General features: G+C 36.0%; 1 protein-coding gene across 4 annotated transcripts in view; it reads right to left on the bottom strand.

The window, feature by feature from the left end:
• The window catches only part of LOC131061651 (probable protein phosphatase 2C member 13, mitochondrial), a 101,769-nt gene extending 84,547 nt beyond the window's left edge, over positions 1-17,222 (bottom strand). Inside the window, exons 1-2 of one of the 4 annotated variants that reach the window (XM_057995446.2) lie at positions 16,867-17,222; positions 16,633-16,716 (exon numbers count right to left, since the gene is read on the bottom strand). In XM_057995446.2, the coding sequence (XP_057851429.1) occupies positions 16,633-16,716; positions 16,867-16,928 (146 nt within the window). In that variant the 5' untranslated portion in view covers positions 16,929-17,222. Of the gene's footprint in view, positions 1-16,632; positions 16,717-16,861 lie in introns of all 4 variants that reach the window. The other 3 variants (XM_057995448.2, XM_057995447.2, XM_057995449.2) reach the window with 3 other exon arrangements.
• Between the last annotated feature and the right edge of the window lie 329 nt (positions 17,223-17,551).

Genomic DNA, 17,551 nt, shown 5'->3' with positions numbered 1-17,551 from the left:
TTAGTTGAACCATAATTCCACACTCCATAAGGAGTAATAATCAGATAATAAAAATAAATTCTTCATGATGCTCTTGTTGATTTTTATACTTTCAGATTAATGTAAAACTTAGAAATCAGAATTTAGTTTCTAATTAGTTGTTTGTTGTAGAATTTAGAGATTTCTAGATTTAGGCATAACATAGAAATGAACAAATAAGAACAAAACACAATTACCCTAGGAAAACCTCCTAGGAGGAAAAACCCAGCCAGAAAAGATCCTCAGATCTGATTATGGATTAGATTCAATATTCTGATTACAATACTTATCTCAAGTACTTGTAGAGGTCTGAGATGTTCACTCTTAGGGCTGATGAAATCTTCAACAAGTCTGCACTTTCAAAAGCATTAGATCTGCCCCTTTAGCACACCAATCAGCAATCAGGTTCATACACTGGATCTGGACTTTTAGTGCATCTTAGGCCTGCACTTATGCTTGAAACTGATCAGTAACCCTAGCGCCTTAATTCTGGAACAGTTCGCACTCCTTTATGACAGTATGTACTTGAAATTGGCACCTTCAATGGCAGGTATGATTCACATAACTTCCTTCTTCAGCCTTCGCATTAAGCAGATGTATATTTCGCATCATTAGGCAGATGTATATTTCGCATGAAGGATATAAGTTTTTGTGTAGAATGAGGTGAAGATGCCCTTTATTTATATGGAGTGAAAAGACTAATTGAGTCGGCCTTTACTTAATTGGTGACTTTTAATTATTAACATTTCTTTTTACCAAATGGCCTTATTAGAATAGGGTCGACCTATTTATGGGAGCACGCTATCTTGAGTGTGGCGTGAAGATTTAGGAAGTGCCGTGAGAGAGGGCCCAGCCCTACACGTTGAAGGAGGGGCCAGACCTTTGGGCGGATTCCAATGTTGCCTAAGGCAATTGGAATCCGCCATTCCTACCTAATTATAATCAACACCCTCTTAATTAGGGAGGAGAAAACATAATCATAATCTTCCATCTTCCACACAAGCAAAAAATGGATTACATAATCAAAGTATTGTAGTCTTCCATCTTGGACACAAGCATATAATGGAACTGCATAATATTATCTTCCAGCTCGCACACAAGCATAGACTGGATCCACCTTACATTGCCCACAGAGGGTGGAGAGGATCTTTTCTACCATCTTACATTGCCCGCAGAGGATGGTTAACAATTATTCTTCTCCCTGAGAAGATTACAATACCACCTTACATTGCCCGCAGAGGGTGATTTGATACAACACAATATATCACTAAGGTTGAGACTCCCTCTCAATCAGGGTTTCATTTTCCAAAACACCGAGTCTGTCTATGAAGTACACAAACTTCACTTTGGACAGAGGCTTGGTAAGAATATCTGCAACCTGCTCATCAGTGCTAACATACTTCAGCTGAATGGCACCTCTTTGCACCATATCTCGAATGAAGTGATAATGAGTTTCCACATGTTTTGACCTGTCATGAAACACTGGATTGACAGACATTTTGATACAACTCTGATTATCACAATGAATAACTGTAGGATCTTAAAGCTGACCAAACAGCCCAACAAGAAGCTTACGAAGCCACACTGCTTCTCTAGAAGCTACGCTTGCTGCAATATACTCAGCTTCAACAGTACTTAGTGCAACTGAGGATTGTTTTCTGCAAGCCCAAGGGATCACTGCGGATCCTAAGCTGAAGCAAATGTCGGAAGTGTTTTTCCTGTCTTTGACACTTCTAGCCCAATCTGCATCAGAATAACCTTCCAAGGTTATTGAAGTGTTAAGTGGATACTTCAACCCATAACCAACTGTGCCTCACAAGTATCTTAGGATGTGCTTGGCTGCAACAAGATGAACATGTTTGGGCATGCTCATGAACTGGCTGAGAGCATTCACTGCAAAGCATATGTCTGGTCTAGTATTAACTAGATATATCAGTGATCCAATCAACTGCATGTACTCTGATGGATCTGCAAAATCAGAATTAGCTGCAAAAACACTTAACTTCTTTAAGTTAGATTCCATAGGAGTAGACATAGATTTACAATCCATCATTCTAAATCTTTTCAAAATATCAATAGTGTACTTTCCTTGACTTCGAAAAAGTTCGTTAGATCTTTGCCATACTTCTAGACCTAGAAAATAATGCATTAGACCTAAGTCCTTCATTTCAAATTCTGAAGCTAGTTCTTTCTTACATCTAATGATAAGTTCATCTTTACCAATAAGAAATAAATCATCCACATATAGAACTAGAATTAGCATTTCATCATTGGATAACTTAAAGTAGATGTTAGAGTCAGCATCATTTTTACCAAATCCTAAACTTAACAAGTATTTATCAATTCTTTCTTACCAAGCACGAGGGGCATGTTTGAGACCATACAGGGCTTTCTTCAATCTGCACACATGAGTTACTCTATCCTGAATCTCATAACCCTCAAGTTGTTCAATATAGACTTCTTCTTCAATGACGCCATTAAGAAAGGCAGTCTTAACATCCATTTGATGTAACTTCCAATCTCTAGCAGCAGCAATAGCTATTATAGTTCTAATAGAGGTATATCTAGCAACAAAAGCAAATGTTTCTTCATAATCTATGCCTTCCTTTTGAGAAAAACCACGAGCTACAAATCTAGTCTTATATTTTTCAATACTACCATCAGCATTATGTTTAATTTTAAATAACCATTTAGAGGAAACAACAGATTTACCTTTGGGTCTAGGCACAATGTCCCAAACATCATTCTTGATGATTGATTGATACTCAAAGCTTCTTCAACATTGCAAGGTTCAGATTCAATGAGATTGCACATCAATGCAACGTAGTAGGAGAATACTTGAGGTCTCTTGGTTTCTCGGAAGGTGCCACTGGGAGCAGCAAATCTTTCGGCTTCTTGAATGGTGTTTCTTACCCAAAGTGGGCTCTTTTTGGTAACAACAATGTCACTAGGTATGTCAGTGGATTCATAGGCTCTGGTGGATCATTATGTTCTTCTTGAGGTGGAGGTTCAACGGGCTCCCTCTGAATCTCAGAGGTTAGTATCAACATTCATATCTTGATTGTCATTAGCTTCATCAATAACAGAAGAACCTTTTGATTTCTTAAAAGCAATATCTTCATCAAAAGTAACATCCCTACTTACCTCAACATACCTTTGACCAGGAATATAGATCCTGAAGGCCTTGGAGAATTCACTGTATCCGACTAGCATGCCTTTCTTCCCGGAGGGCTCCAACTTGGTTCGCTTTTTCTTGGGCACATGAACATAAACAAGACTTCCAAAAATTCTGAGGTGACTGATGTCCGGTTTGGATCTTGTGAAGGCTTCTTCAGGAGTCATGTTCTTTAGAACACGGTGAGGACATCTATTATAAATATATACCGTTGTTCTAGAAGCCTCAGCCAATAGAAAGGTCTGCAAATCTTGATCATGAATCATAGCCTTTGCAGCCTCAACAATAGTTCTATTCTTTCTTTCAGCAACTCTGTTTTGCTGAGGATTGTATGGAACACAAAACTCCCTCTTAATTCCTGACTCAACACAGAAATCATAAAAGCTACAGGAGGTATACTCACCTCCATTGTCAGATCTTAAACATTTAATTCTTTTACCAGAGGAGTTTTCAGTCAATGCCTTGAACTCTTTAAATTTACTTAAGACTTCATCAGATTCTTTAGATTTCAGGAAGTAGATCCAAGTTTTCCTAGAGAAATCATCTATGAAGATTACGTAATAAAGAAATACACTAGGAGATGATATAGACATGCAACCACATAAATCAGAGTGAACAAGTTCTAGTTTATCTTTAGCTCTATTTTCACTTTTATGAAAAGGGCTTTTAACATTTTTACCTATAGCACAACCTTTGCAAGTATTATCATGAATTTGACTAAGTTTAGGCATACCTTTGACTAACTTTTCAAGAGAGGGAAGTGCTTAATAGTGTAAGTGTCCAAGTCTTCTATGTCATAGCTCACAGAATTCGGGAGCCTCATTAATGAGGGCTTAAACAGGGTTAGTGGAAAGCTTATATAAACTATCATTATCTATTACCAATTACACGAGCAGATTTAAAACTATATTTCTTAGGCCAAGCAAGTACTTTTCCCTCAGAAAATGCAATTTGATAACCTTTATCTTCTAGAGTGGAAATGGAAATTAAGTTTCTTTTAATTCCAGGAACAAATAATATGTCACTAAGGTGAAGTGAAATACCAGAGTATAAATTTAAAGAAGTAGTGCCAGAACCTCTTACCGAATATCGAGCATCGTCACCAATTACCACGTGAAGACTGGTATCCTTTTCTACTAAGTCTGAAAGATGATCACGGTAGTCTATGATGTGTCTGGAAGCACCACTGTCAATCAACCATGTATTACTATCTGTGGGTATGCTGCTTGACAGGGCAGAGATGAATAAGAAGTCATCATTTTGTTCTGAGACTTCATTTAGGTTGGCTTCTCTTTGAGTAGAATCATTTTGACATTCTTTAGCATAGTGACCAAATTTGTCACATTTGAAACATCGAACACGAGAAATATCTCTTGGTTTCTTCCAAGAATGCTGAGAACTAGGTGGTCTGAATTCTCTATTTCTCTTTGGATAATGTTTCTTCCAATTTCCACCTTTCTTGCATTGGGTTGCAAGCATGTGTTGATCATCTACATGAGGACTTTTGGATTGCCCTCTTGTGATAAGGCATGACTCTTTTTTAATGCAATCATTCTTAAGGCGATCAAGGGTGGGTAACTCAGTTCTACCACTTATGGTTTGAATAAAAGACTCCCATGAGTGTGGTAAACCATTTAGGGCAATCATAACAATTGGATCATTCTTCTGAACATATCTTTCTTATTATTTATCTAACAAATACGAAATTTCTTCTGGACCGAGGAATGTTTCCTTTATTATTTATGTCTGTACCTACACATATGGATTCTTCCCTACTTAATTCCATAATTTCTTCTTTATCATTAGATTCTTCCTCTAACATATTTTCATATAAAATCTCAAGTAGAAGCCTTACCCGAGGATCATGATAAATCCCCAACTCATGCATTTTTCTTAAAAATGGGGGCTTGATGTTTAAAGGTATTTTTGTGTATCTATTGAACATCCTCATAAATAATTGTGTTGTAGATTCATCTTCCTATTTTTCTATGTCAAGAAATTCATCCAAAGGAGACATACAAACTTCTACTTCTATTATGTATTGTTGGTAATTGTACCTAGCTGATTCTTTAGTTCTGAAATTCTCACAAAATAAGAAATAACAAAATCTTCTTTTGACATTTTGATATTAAGTAATTGCTGTCTCAAAGTAATTGCCCTACTGAGATTGTTAATTTCATAGGTACCTTGTAGATGACTGAACATTTCCCTTGCAATAGTGAATGAGGCAATGGAGGTGACTAGGTGGTCTTTAACTGAATCAATGAGAAGCTTTCTGGCTTTAACAGCATCCCTTTTGAATTGTTTTAGCTCAGCTGCATCCATAGGTTCAGTTAGCTCTTTCGCTTCTATGAAGTGAAGAAAATCTTCTTCCTCTAGAGCCAACATGATTCGAACCTTCCATGCAGCAAAATTGAGATTTCCATCAAGCCTATCTTCAACTTTCAGCCCCATTGACCTGACCTGTGAATGAGACAACAATCTGGAAATAAAGTAGTACTAAATTCTGAAATCTAAAAGTTGATCTAGCCTATAGCTCTGATACCATGTTGATTTTTATACTTTCAGATTAATGTAAAACTCAGAAATCAGAATTTAGTTTCTAATTAATTGTTTCAGTTTGTTGTAGAATTTAGAGATTTCTAGATTTAGGCATAACATAGAAATGAACAAATAAGAACAAAACACAATTACCCTGGGAAAACCTCCTAGGAGGAAAAACCCAGCCACAAAAAATCCTCAGATCTGATTATGGATCAGATTCAATATTCTGATTACAATACTTATCTCTAGTACTTGTAGAGGTCTGAGATGTTCACTCTTAGGGCTGATGAAATCTTCAACAAGTCTGCACTTTCACAAGCATTAGATCTGCCCCTTTAGAACACCAATCAGTAATCAGGTTCATACACTAGATCTGGACTTTTAGTGCATCTTAGGTCTGCACTTTTGCTTGAAACTAATCAATAACCCTAGCACCTTAATTCTGGAACAGTTCGCACTCCTTTATGATAGTATGTACTTGAAATTGGCACCTTCAATGGCAGGTATGATTCGCATAAGTTCCTTCTTCAGCCTTCGCATTAAGCAGATGTATATTTCGCATCATTAGGCAGATGTATATTTCGCATGAAGGATATATGTTTTTGTGTAGAATGAGGTGAAGATGCCCTTTATTTATATGGAGTGCAAAGACTAATTGAGTCGGCCTTTACTTAATTGGTGACTTTTAATTATTAACATTTCTTTTTACCAAAATGCCTTATTAGAATAGGGTCGGCCCTATTTATGGGAGCACGCTATCTTGAGTGTGGCGTGAAGATTTAGGAAGTGTCGTGAGAGAGGGCCCAGCCCTACACGTTGAAGGAGAGGCCAGACCTTTGGGCGGATTCCAATGTTGCCTAAGGCAATTGGAATCTGCCATTCCTACCTAATTATAATCAACAGCTCTTTCTCCTTGCTTAGTCTCTCATAAATACCTTTCCATTCCAATAGACAGAACCCTTCAAGGCAAAAAATGTGTGTATTTATTAGTGTTTGGTAAAACTTATGACAAAAGCAAGTGGCCCTTCATCCTCTTAATGACATATGGCTTTAAAGAGAAATTTTGTTCAATGGTGGAGATATTGTTCAAGGATGCCTCAACTCAAGTTGATACTAATACTTCTCTAATTAAACTCATTGGATTATTGAGATCCATTAGATGGGTGTCCTCTGGTCCCCTCATTGTTTGTAATTGAAGTTGAAGCCCTGCATTATCTAATGAGAGATGCCTCCATTGGCCCACCTATTGAAGGTATTTGACTAGCTAATGATTCTGGGTTGTTGAATCTTCGATTTGTTACCTAGGTATCCATTTTTCTCTCTACCTCTCCCAGTGGTAAACATGAATGTTTGATTAAAAGATTGCTCATTTCTTATCTCTTATTAGTTGGCTACAAGTTTCTCATAAAGTACTATCTTCCTACAATATTTACTATACTTTTGTTTCATTGTTCAGTAATTCTCATGTGAAGAGATTGCACAAGCTAGTCAAAGACTCAACATAGTCAAATGGAAAGGAAAATAACAGAAGACATGTTGTAACCTAGAACTAGTGCTCTTTGCCTTGCAGATTTGGTGGAACGAAAAGTAAGAATTTTAAAATTCAAAATATTGTTTTGGCTGTCAAATAAATCCTTCGAGTCATGGTGAGCACATAACTATGGAATGTTCTTCTTAGAAAAAACATAATCTCTAGCATCCTCGTAAGAAGAAATAGCGTACAGGTCTTCATTCCTTTGACATACTCGTTTGGTCCTTTTAGGTTAAGCCAACAGGATCTATCATGTTTGGGAGTATCTGCAAAGCCTGGAAATCAGCAAGGCATCTCTTGGTCAATCGTGAAGTTTTATATAGTGGGGTAGCACTTGTCATGGATTTCGATCTCTTTGGTAGAATTTATCTTGTAACAATAAGACTCTATCTCTGATCACAGGATCCTCTACTTGAGCGAGGTTCTCTAAAGGTAACTAGTCTTTTGTAGATGTTTTTAGTCATGAGGTTTTACCCTCCTAAGAAAAGCTGAAGGTAAAGTTCATGCTTCCAGATGTAATGTCCCCATTTTGAAATAGAATTTAATAAGAAATAATAATAATAAAATTTAAATATTAATAATTAAATTAAAATATAAAAGAAATTAAATATAATTAATTAAAATTTAATTAAGTTAATGAATGGTCAAAAGACATGGAAGGAAAATTTTGACTCCCTCAACAATAAGATATAAAAGGGAGAAGAGAACCTCATTTGAGAGGGGGATGATTTGGAAATGAGAAGTGCACATCTAATTTAAATAAGAAGTGTACACCTGATTATGAAAGGTTATGACCCTTTCAACGGGCGGAAATAATGAAGAGTTTCATTCTTTTAAAAGGTGCTAATGGTGAAAGGGTGTGTCTCTTGCCAAAGGGCATGCATGATGAAGAGGTGTGACCTCTCCCTCACATTGAGATATTAAGGAAAGGAATCAAAGCATCTAGTATCATCACCATGGATTAGATCCAATCAGAACTGTTACAAGCAGTAGAATCTTTGTTCTTGGTGGTATACATGGGGATGTGCTGAATATGTATGCTTAATAAATGAAGCTTGATAATGTTGTTATGCAGAATTTAGTAGTAATATTAATGTAGACTGCAATATGTATGACAGTCATACTTAATTTCATATATATTCATATAGATAGAGGAAATTATAAAGACTGCCAGCAAGGATAGGAAAGAGGAAGAGCTCAGTGACAGGTACGTATATAAAGGGTTTCTGATTTAATATTGGAATATAATAGCCAGTATTCTATATATTAAAATCCTATAGAAATATAAACTGTTGTGTGTGATCTTAATTAAATTAGCAGCATTAATACAATATAAAGCTGAATAAGCAAAAAACATATAATAATTCAAACAGCATTAAAACAATTACACATAACATTACTGTTAGACATAATACATACATATATCTGTGTTTGTGTGTGTGTGTTAATGAATCCAAGAATGAATAAGGCAATCAAATTCAGTTTGCACAGATTGTTATAATTCATATAGTGTTAAAGATATAAGAAACAGTGTAATGATTGCGATAGAATAATGACAAATAGTGATCAATGCTAATACAAAGTAGTAATAACAGAAAGCATTGATGACAATCTAATATAAGGCTCTAATGTAATATGATGGAATTGTAATAACTAATAACTATGTCAAGTATAATTGATTATCGTAATGAGCTGAATTGAATAACAAATATAACTACATTAACAAATGGTTCATTGCATATGAGGGACTCTCTGTTAAGTACGCCACTCCATAGTGGATGCCTAACCCCTGCCACATGGAGCCAAGAAGGATGAAGCATCTGCTCTTGGGCTTAAGAGAGGAAGGGGTTGTGATGAGGGAGAATGGCGATAGGACACCTCACTGGGTACGCCACTCCATGATGGATGCTTAACACCTGCCACATGGAGCCAAGAGGGATGTAGCATCTGCTCTTGGGCCTAGGGTGGAGGGTCTCTTGGACACACTATCCAGCTAGCCTACCCTAGTGCACTAAGAAATGGATAATAAAGAATGGCAACTAACCTACAATCTGGTTTTATCTCTAATTTTGTGTGGCAGGAAAACAATATACAAAGGTACTCCCATAAACTTAATTACCTATTTTAGATTTGGGAAAATTTAGGTTAATTTGAAGTGTAACTAACTAGGGGACATTACACCAGACTCTCAAGAAGAGCCCAAACTCTATTCTCCAAATCACTCCAAAGACTTTATCCACTTGTCACTCTCTCCTTTAATATTAAGACTCGGGCAAGTGAAGTGGGAAGAGATCCATCATTTACTTGAAGATTCTAACAGTACTCTATATGATAAGTTGTCTCTTTCCAAGCAATATTTGATTCTGAGAAATAATAAGTGGAATCTTGATGATTCACCTAAGACGAGGCAAACTAGATTAGACTTCTCATTTGGAACCTAAAACATATTGCTTTAATTGGCTTTTATCGCAACAGAAACTTCTTGTGGATGCCGCTCTTTCCTCTTCTAGGTTTAGTAGGGGTCCTTGTGCAATATGCAATGTAGATTGTAGCTGTTTTCATTTTTTTTATTGTCAGTTCACTAAAGCTGTGTGGAAATCATTACTAGGTGAGTGAGTATTGTGTGCTGATAAGGAATGCATTTCTTTGTATGATATCTTATTGTTTCTATTAGTTTTGTTAAGCTGTGCAAACTGCATAGGAAATTCCAGCTTTTTGTCTCTACTTTCTACTGAGGTTTTCTGGTTTTTCAGGAAAACGAGGATACTGAGATTTTTTACGGACTTGGAAGGTCACTTAGGACTTTTGTTGTGAGTTCATGTAATGTCACCATTTTTTAGGGTCTTTTGCAATGAGGCTAATACTATTATTCTGGGTTGGTATCAATCTGTTCAAAGAGGGGTTGCATTGTCGCAAATGGATTCAGAGCAATTATTGGAGTTGGACGACACTTTCTGAAGTGATTTTGGACAACCCACTGAAGACTTGCTATTTTTAGTAAGTTATTATTTTTAGCAAGTGTTACTTCCAACACCTATTGGTCAGTTGGGAGTGTTCCTATTCTCTTGGCGAGCGCAATTCACAGTTTTACCAGGTTTCGTAAAGAGTTGCTATTTACAGTAAGTGCTTGCCTAGCACTTATCTTTCTGGGTTTTTCTAGATTTGCTCTCTTTAATCCCCAATGAACTCTACTATTTATAGTATGAGCTCATATTAGCTTAAGTTGTCACTTAACAGATTCAGTCGGTCCTGGCAGCATTTCTATTTCGGGACAGACTGTGATTTCAGTGCTAATGTTATTTTTGACCTCATTTGGCATTCTGAGGTATTATTTAAATAACATTAAAATATTTAAGTTAGATGATATATTCAACTTAACGTTATTTAGATTTTATAAAGTGACATTATTTTGACACTTAGGGAATTATAAGGTTTTAAATAACTTAATAAATTTTATGGACACAAGCACCAACATATGGAGGGGTCACTTTATTATTATTTCCCATATACAAATTAAATATTTAAATATTAAAAGTGGGAAATTTAAATAGAGTTTCTGGAAACTTCATGAGAAGACTATAAAAGGAGATTTGAGTAAGTCATTTGATATACTTGGCTTATTTATTTTCTCTTGAGAAACTTGAGAGCTTTGGCTTTCATTTAAGGAAATCTGAGGACGGAAACCCTTGTAGTTTCTCGGTGGATTGGATGAAAACCAACTCCACATTGAGAGGTGAATCCACCCATGGTTCATCATTGAGTATATTTGCATATTTACATCATTCTGGAGTTTCAACCAGCTAAGGTTTGAAGTTCATTTGCAGGTGGAAGGCATATTGCTTCAGGTTTGGAGGTTTCATTGCCATTATTCTCATTAGACCTTGGATGGCTAGGTTTTGGCATGAATTTTGTGAAGATTTTGAAGCTTAGGTATGGAATTTCAAATGACAATGGGTTCTTGTGACTGCATTGGTACCGAAAGAAGGTTTTCTATCACCACTCAGTTTCTGAGCAGGAATTTAATGATTCCAAGACCGTGAGTAGGTCTGTATAAGTTCTGGAACCATTGGGTGTGCAGCTACAGCAGGTCAAGCTCTTTTCTGAGTTGCAATGAGGCATTTTTTAATAATATTCAGTTTGCAGGGACTGGTTTGCAAATTAAAATCTGCACATAAGAATAACAAATTGTTGGGCATGTTTAAGTTTGGAACATCATACAAAATCCTGGAATTCCATTAATGGATTGGATCAGGTCTGAGACAACTAACTGTTGCTAGGAAATGTCATTGTAATCTGCTTTACATAAGTTATGCAATATCTGCTGATTGTGACTAGTCTTATTGCCGCATTTGATAACTTAGTTTGCTGAAGCTAAATCAGGTCAGAATGTAATTCACAATCTATGTTTGCAGCAGTTCAGATTTGTTAATTATGCAATGACTGAATTCCAAACTTTGCAACCAGATTAGTATTTAAAATGCTGATCTCTTTATCAGTATTAATTTGTTTGCAAGTATCTTTTACTGTTCAATCTTTATGCATGTCTAGAAGTGAACAGTTTAAATATAAATTAAGTGAGAAGGCATAAAATATCCACATGAGGTTGGGATATTACAGTTCACCCTTTGTACTGTTGCATTGTAGGTATCTACAATGCTGAAAGTTCCAAAGGAGTTCACCAAATTTCTTGCTCAGGGATCCATTACAATTCATAAAAACTATCCAGTCAATAGTGCACTCTGATCCCATCCCTATACCTGCTTCTCTAATTGGTTAGTCTAATACTGACCTGCTGACTGTTGGTGATCATCCTATTCCTGTTTTTCCTAGGAGAATATCTTGTGATAGAAATGATGAGGAAGGTGACCTAACAACCTCTGCTGATTTGGATTCCATCTTGAATGCTACCCTGGTTCAGGTTGCTAATGCTGATAGATCTCTTAAAAGTAGGAACATAGGCTGATTAAGTTAATTGTGGATCATGCGGACAAGGCAACCTTAATTGAGATTTAAATTCTAGTTGATCACACCTGATTTGAGAAGCAGCGTAGTAATCAAGTTAAAGACATTGTCAATACTGTTTTAAGAATGTGCAAGAGATTAGTGCTGACTGTAAAGGTTCTTCCCCATTCTTTTAAATCAGTCTGATAGTCTGTAACTTGTTCTAGAATGATGCATCGAGCTGTACTTAGGCTGCAATTTGGGGGCCTGCTTCAATTAGTTATATGCTCAGGTTTTGGTTCTCTGTTTGGAGTCCTGAGCCAAACTGTTTTCTTTTTGATATTTTTATTTATATGGTAGATTGCCCTTTTGGCACATATATTTTATAAATTTGGTGAACTTTCAGCAATATAAAACAATGTGCACGAGATGTGTAAGGCACACGTTACATAAATTTTATTGCTTAGCAGTAAAAATGAAAAGTTAGCTAAAAAGACAGGCTAGAAGTGCATTTTTTACTTTCATTTTTCAAAACTTGATTTAGATAAGAAAGAAACTTAGAAACTTTTAAATTCTTACATATTTTTACATAAAGGTCTTTTGTTGTACAATGTAGACTCGTTATGAGAAAGGTGAAAGACATTTCCAATGAAAATTCATGGGACAATTGATATTACTGATGAGAAAATCTGTAAGAGACCATAAACCACCTATGAACATCTGAATAGAATTTGATGATAACATGGTATGCTCAATATGGGTGTAGCACTCTGACAAAATAAACTAAAATAGCCTACTTTTAAGAATTGTGCATTTGATTGAAAAAATAACAAAGAGATGACCATTAATCACCAAGCTAAAGAAATCTCTCCTTTTTATAGCAAAAGTTGGTCTTAATGCACATAAAAGCATTGATATTAAAATAATGAGATTGCAATCATAAGATTTTCAGAATCTAATAATATGTATAAAAAAATCTTTTTGAACAAAAATGTCTAGGCGATTCTGTGTAAACATTTTAAAGTACACTCCTTGATCCATCATCAAGATGAAGAAATGTAAAAATTGCAAATGATTAACTTTTCAAATAGAACTCATATGCCAAAGGGTCACCTAAGGAATGCAGGGATAAAAGAAATTAAGTTAACTATCCATTATTACCAATAATTAGTAAAAACTACTAATTTAGAATTGTGATCTTTAGACTTGCATTGAAGCAAACTTACTCAGGAATTTCTCAGCATACCAAAAGATAAATAGATTTTCAATCTTGGGATATCATCAGGAAAAGACCTGGAAATTTTCCAGAACCCAAAAACACAGTAAAATTCAAAAAAAAAGGAAGACAAATAACTGATGATTTTTACATTTAAAGCCATCCTAATTGCATAGAGAATGAGAGTGTGAACATAAACAAGAGTGTACACCACGAATTTTGAAATATTATTTTCTCATTAATTTTGAAATCGCTGATTGCAGATAATTGGAATATCTCTTTAACAATGCTAATAAACAACTCGGCCTGTTAATGGGCTTTTTTGGGCTCATCCAGATTCCTGCTGAGTGAAGAAGGTGGAATGGTCCAAACCGAAGGAAGGGTGATACGAGATTAACTTTGATGAGGCTTCAAAGGGTAACTTGGGACCGTCAGGGGCCAGGTATGTGGCGCGAGATTGGGAGGGCAATATCATAGCAATGGGTGCTTCAAAACTATCGGAAAGGACGAACAATGAATCTAAGGCACAGGTGGCTATTGAGGTATTGAAAATGGCTTAAAACATGGGTTTTTCGAAAATTCAGCTCGAAGAAGACTCTTTAATTATCATTAATGCTATTAAAAAGGGGGAGATTCATGCGTGCAAGTTGTATAAATATATATCCGTTGCAAAGCTCACATTAGAAACATTCGAAGAATTTGAAGTTACCCATGTGATGAGGTCAGGCAATGATGTGGCAGAAAGGCTATCAAATTGGGCATTGTCTTTAAATGATGAGGCACGCAATACAGTAGAAGATTACCGAGATCTCAAGCTTGATGAATGAGCTGGTGTAGGATGCCGCCACTTTCAGGAACCATTAATGAAGTCTTGTGGTGTCGGATTGATGTGACAAGGGTCACGAGGGGGGTTAATAAAACCCGTAGAGATTGCAAGTGATGTTCACAGATTGAAACAAGTGGCAAGAGCATCACATAATGGAGGCCACCTTCTCACTGATAATGCCAAACCAACAATTAGCATTCTTGGGGAGAATTTTATAGAAGAGGTTGAAAGGTCTCTTCAAATTTGACAAAGAGGTGTTCATTCAAATCATGGAGATTCTACTTGATTAAGAATTTATGTTGACTAAACACAAATACAAAACAAACATCGATATTGTATCAATGGTAGTGACATGGGGGTTAGTGGTTGGCAAGAAAGAGGAGGTTGAGTGGGTGATGAAGGGGTGTGTGGATGGTGACTGGTTGTTTGGTCTATAGTCGGTGCTTGCACGTGCTATCTCTGGAGCAAGGTTCCTACTGGCGGAGGCGGTAAAGGGCTCAAACAAAGAGCCGCCTCAACAATTGATGCCGTTTATCCGTTGGACAAAGGGGATGGACAAGGATGAATGTTGGGCAGAGGCGTACATTGGCTAGGACTTGTTGAAGCTCTATCTGCAGAAGAAGGATCATGAGCATGCAAAGGCGAAGAAGAAGGCGGGAATGGTGGAGGTCCCAGAGAAAGGATTCGAGCTGAAAGATCAATGGGAGAACGGACCACTCAAAGCCAGGAGGAAGAAATAATTTGTGTTTGTTGTTAAATTGCATGTAGTTTCATGATAACATGGCATATGTTTGTATGGTTTAAACATTCAGAGATGTAATGGACTGGTTTCAGGGTAGATGAAGGTAGGGTATTGATGGAATGCCTTGATGGCTCTGAACTTTTTCCAAGGCACAAAAAAGGTGATTTTTGGTGATGAAAAGCTAAAAGCATGAATTTTGTACTCTTTTATGATATATTAATAAAATACACAATATTACCGACCAAAAAAAAATGCTAATTAACAACTCTGCCAGAATGATAATGAATCCTTCATTCAATAAAAAACTAAGGTAAATAAGACTTGTTAAGCCTATCATTGTCCTTAACTATAAAGTTGAAGAGACTAATGTATACACAAAATGGTAATCAAAATTGATAACAACATATTATTAACAGCTGTTATGTAACAATGAAAATTCCCCAACAATTACCTCAGTAATACAGCCATGTTTAACAACAATATCTATTGATATGTAGAAATGCCAAGAAGTAAAGCGACAGAAAACATCTGTAAAGCAATAATAGAGACAAGTCAAACAATAGCACAGCACATCGTTTGACAGTTTTATCTGGTAACGGCTACACTCACAAATCATTGATAATAACAGTAATAACGGCCACAGTGATAATCCCTAATCACAATAACAACAGTCATGTTCCCTGTTCACAAGGTCTTCAAGCCCACTTATAACAAGTGTCTTAACAACTGTAGTACAATGTTCATTTTTTAAATAATGACAACAATAATTGTCCATGTCCCTAGGCACAGATCTAATTGCTATTCAATAATGGTATCTAGAAATCTCGATGGCTACTTACACCTTTTGCATTGTATGACCTGTTTATAAAAGTTCCCAAGAAAATGACAAAAAAATCACAGGTCTAATGCTTATATACAAATATAAAAGAAGAAAAACTAATTTATTGTGATACTACTGGTGATATATCACCAATAATATCATGATATATCAAAGAAAATTTCAGTAAAATTACGGTCTAAAAACTCATGGTATTTTTAGAAAATGTCATGAACCCTACTGAGAAAAGATATATCGGAATATATCACAATATTTTAAAGATATCTGTTTGAGACATGGAGCAACTGGGGAAAAAAGCCACTCCGTTAGTATCACGGTAAAAGAACATGGTGCAGACAACAAAACATGAGCCTGTAAGCAAGTTTGCTTTAGCAGGGCATTGTTTAAAAACAAAGTGCCAAATTTGAATTCTCGATACTTAATTTTTTGAAAGGAGGCAGATTGTTTTACAAAACGATTGAGCTAAGCTACCGAGATTAACAAGATTGTTGAATTAGAAGCTGCTACTAACTATTCCATGTTTACTTTCTCCTGGTAATCCTTGTTAGTATCTTGGCTCTATTTAAAGAGCTACCATTTGCAATCTTAAGACACCTATCTCTATCTTAATAATAGATATTGGAGTATGAATCAGAAAAATTTGATGTAAGAAAACTCCCATACTCTTTTTTCCAACACCTTAAACAAAAATTCTTTCATAGAAATAGAGATTGCCAAGCACACGCGATGTCCTATAGTTGGATAAATATGGGTTTTGTTGCGCAAGAAAGATGATTGAGAAAATAGAGAGATTTGTAGTGCCTGTGTGATTGACCGCTGAGAGTGCAAATGTGTTCTCCTGAATCTTCGTCTTCCTCTTTCTCTTCAAGGGTGATTATTATGCCACTGCGACGAAACAGGTGATAAATGGAGACGTTTGAAGGGTACAAAGACATGGGGAAGGAGAAAACATGCAGCAAGAGCAACTTGGCAAGAAAGTGAAAAGAAGTAGAAAGCAAAGCAACTTGGTCGCAAAGGGGAAAAGCAGTACCTTACCTGTGTCCGGCCGGGTCACTCTCGATCTCATTGGACTCCAACATCATTCCACTATCACCCATCTCTTTGATTTATCCAGACAACAACATAGAATTTGCCCGCCAAAACAGAAATGTTATAAACAAAAAATCGAGGTTTTCAAAGAGAGAGAAAATCGATAGATGATGTGCAAGAGGGTTCACCCGTCCGAGGGTTTTTAACAGCCAAACAGGAAGAAGCTCAAATTCTGTAATTGTCTATATACCTCGTGACGGTAAATTTTACCGACGGCTGAGATTGCTTGACCATCATAGGCATTTTCTACTTGAGACTTTTTCCCACTAGTTCTACAATCATATCGTGCCTTGTGGTAAAAACAATTATCCCGCGACTAAATTTTAGCTACTTCACTTCATAAGCCAAAGACCTCAACTTCATTTAGCCCCGAGTGCTTCGGATTAATCATGATTTTCTGTTTTGGATAGGATTGTATTAGAGTTTTTTCCTTCGAAATTTAAATATATTTTTTTAATTAGATTTTTTTTTAAATTGTTAGTTTATGTGTGGAATTTAAATCCAGTATTTAAAGTTTTTTCTTTACACACAAATTCTATGATATGAGTTCTTGTTAGATTATTAGATTGAAAGGTTAACAAATCACTTAATGAGTATATTAAAACATTGTGTAGCATCTTACTTCATAGTT

Source organism: Cryptomeria japonica, chromosome 7 (genome assembly GCF_030272615.1).
Source record: "Cryptomeria japonica chromosome 7, Sugi_1.0, whole genome shotgun sequence".
Classification (NCBI taxonomy): Eukaryota; Viridiplantae; Streptophyta; class Pinopsida; order Cupressales; family Cupressaceae; genus Cryptomeria; species Cryptomeria japonica.
This window is presented reverse-complemented; position numbering and strand designations above follow the sequence as displayed.